General features: G+C 41.0%; 1 protein-coding gene across 1 annotated transcript; it reads right to left on the reverse strand.

Moving 5' to 3' along the window:
- Positions 1-655: 655 nt before the first annotated feature.
- LOC104071400 (nucleoside diphosphate kinase) lies at positions 656-3,002 on the reverse strand. The gene is made up of 4 exons (XM_009576701.1): positions 2,856-3,002; positions 2,157-2,258; positions 1,313-1,425; positions 656-901 (listed from the first exon to the last, which is right to left on the reverse strand). The coding sequence occupies exons 1-4, from the start codon at positions 2,982-2,984 to the stop codon at positions 784-786; spliced, it is 462 nt and encodes a 153-aa protein (XP_009574996.1). The 5' UTR covers positions 2,985-3,002; the 3' UTR covers positions 656-783.
- Between the last annotated feature and the right edge of the window lie 29 nt (positions 3,003-3,031).

Raw genomic sequence — 3,031 nt, forward strand, 5'->3', positions numbered from 1 at the left:
TGTACAAGATGAAAATAATTCACTAAATTTGCCTTTTTTACACAAAATAAAAATGATAAAAAGTCGTCTTCTGAATAGTGATCGTTTTGTTTAAAAGGCACTCCTTGCCACATACAGAAAATGCACTCCAGCATGTTTCTCTCCTTAAGAGAATGCAGGTTGAAAAATTCGTAAAACCATGAATGTTTGGGGGATGTAATGGGGATGTTAGTCTGAGCACAACTAAAGCACGAGAGGCTCCAAGCGCAAGGTAAGGTTTTTTAATATGAGAAGAAGGTGGCATTAGATATGCATTTAATAGAGAGCAAGCTTTGCACTTGGTCTCATATTTCACAGTTGGCATTAGTAGTTGTGTAGGGAAGGAAATCTTGTCATTTTTCTTCTAGTTCAGTTCTGCTATGTTGGAAGTAGCTCAAGCATCCCTTCAACTTTCCCTCTGCAAGTTGGCTTTGCAACTGTAATGTATTTCAGAAGCCTTCAAAGCAACTTTTCAATGAACAAAAGTCACTGAATTTTTATTCTGATATGCCTGTACATGGAAGCTTGTGTTAACTCTTCCTTCTACAAGAGGAAAATAACTGAACGACTGAGTAAAATTACTTATGTGAATATTTGAACACAGTAGTCTGTTTTATAGTGAATGCACCACAATGAGTTAGTTCATATCCATTTATTTGACAGTGCTGAAAATTACTAAGATAACCGTGGTGGTAATTGCTCCCAGGTCAATAGCTGGAATGAGATGATGTGTTCCAAAGGCACAATTCATTGTGGAAACTCATTTCACTCATAAATCCAATCATGTGCACAAGATTTGAAGTCAACAAGCTCTGCAGGTTTGAACCACAGGTTGATCTCCTTCTGCGCGCTTTCTACAGAGTCACTGCCGTGAATGATGTTTCTGTGGAAGGAGACAAATGCATTGTTCCGTATAAAAATACACTTTCAGCAACCTAGTAGTTCTCTATGTGCAAAAACTTGGATGAAGCATCTAGAGCTGCAAGACTACTATTTCAGGTACAGCATTCAAATACCTCCTCTATAAGAGCTAGTTAAGCCTAGCAGGGTGACTAGGACTACTTTACTACAACAGCCTCTGCCACTGACTGATCTTACATGAAGCTCTGATGAGGAGCTCTATTTCAAAAAAAGTCCGTTTTGTACCAAGCCATTTTCTTAAGTAGCAGTTAGGGAGTGTGACCTGCAAATAAAATACCATCAGACTAGGATATCTACCAACAATTTTGACTTTCTAGAATAAAAGACTACTGCCGTAAAGTTTTTAATCTCAATTGATAAACTGAGCACAAACCTTCCTACTTGAATGCAGAAGTCACCACGGATGGTACCAGGCTTAGAGTCTGCAGGGTTTGTTTCCCCTAGCATTACTCTCCCAGTTTTAACCACGTTGAGTCCTTCCCATACCTTAAGGAAAAAAAGACAAACAAATCCTATTAATCCATGCTTATACAAAATAACAAAGATTAATCTGTGCTAATAACATACTTTGCAAAGAAACAAGGGCTCCCCCACTAAAAAAATTAATCTACCTAGATTCTGTCTTAGGCCTGTAAAGACAACTAGGCAAAAAACGTGTAAATGGAAAGCAATTATAAAAAGAACTATCAACATTGTCACTCCAGTAAAGAAGATACTTTACCAAGCCTCAAAGTTAACTGATGTACAAGGCCAACTTCGAAACCTTTCTGCAGTGACAGGATAAGGACAGCCTGATGAGTTCAGGCACTCCTAGTTAGGTACCTAGTCAAAACAGAGGGAGACGCTACCAGGGCAACTTTTTTGTTCTGGGGGGAGTGCAAATAAGAATGACACAGAAGATGGGTTTCTGTGGGAGAGCCCTGGCCCTTTTTTGCCCAAAACAAAAGATTCTTTGGTGCAGAAGACTGACTTTCGGGAATTTTGCTTAATCCATGCTAAGCATTTTAGTATGTATTTTATACATGCACACTTCTTGCTAATAAATAGTAACTTCTTACTTGTCTTCATTTTACTTTTGGTTTTCTTTTGCCACTATCAGAACTGGGTAGTTTGAAAAAGTGTTTCCATAACAGTATATCTGAATATTTTAAAATAATTTACAGAGTGAGAAAAATATATTCGAGAAAGTAGTCTTTAAGTAAAATCAAGCCACTTACCATGGCCACAACAGGTCCGGAGTTCATGTATTTAACCAGACCAGGGTAGAATGGTCGGTCTTTGAGGTCAATGTAATGTTGTTTGAGAAGGTCTTCAGAGGCCTTTAAAAGGACAGATGTAACATTAAATATCACTTTCAAAATACCATACCACAAAAGGTGTTACTACTGTAAGACTACAGCATTAGTGACTGGATTCACCAGTCACTAATATTATGAACAGTCGCTGCAATGCTATTGTGGGTTTCAGTGAAAGTTCCTAATGTAGAATTAAAGGAGTGCACAACACACCATCTTTCTTTGTACTAGTCAATGTTGCGAGTTGTCAAAATTATTTCTTTGCATTACAGTAATCCTCAGCAATAAGCTGAGCACAAGATGTCTGGATGATGTTACCTGATACAACTGTTCAGTCAAGGTCATTTCAGCTCTCTTAATTAGGTTGCAGTAAGCCATCCGAGCAAATTTGGTTTCCTTAGGAAATGAGAGCGATCATGCGTTTGGGCTTGATAGAAAGCTTGGCCTGACATGCGATCCCGTACTTCCAGCTGTTGTGCAAATTCAGCATCAGGTTCCCATTCTGATGCAGGAAAAGCCGCATAGGAAGATGTATATACCTAAGTGCCTATTCTGGCAGGCGAGGGAAAGCGTTCAGGGCAGAGCCGGGGCAAGGGCGACGCCCCGGGCGCGGGGACTTACGTGCACGAACTTCATGGCCACCAGCCGGAAGCCCTTCTGCTCGAACCGCTTGATGATCTCCCCCACCAGCCCCCGCTGGACCCCATCGGGCTTGATGGCGATGAAGGTGCGCTCGCAGTTGGCAGCCATCGCGCTGCGGGGCAGAGGGACACGCAGGGGTGAGGCTCGGCACCGCC

Source organism: Fulmarus glacialis, unplaced genomic scaffold, assembly GCF_000690835.1.
Source record: "Fulmarus glacialis isolate BGI_N327 unplaced genomic scaffold, ASM69083v1 scaffold21314, whole genome shotgun sequence".
NCBI lineage: Eukaryota > Metazoa > Chordata > Aves > Procellariiformes > Procellariidae > Fulmarus > Fulmarus glacialis.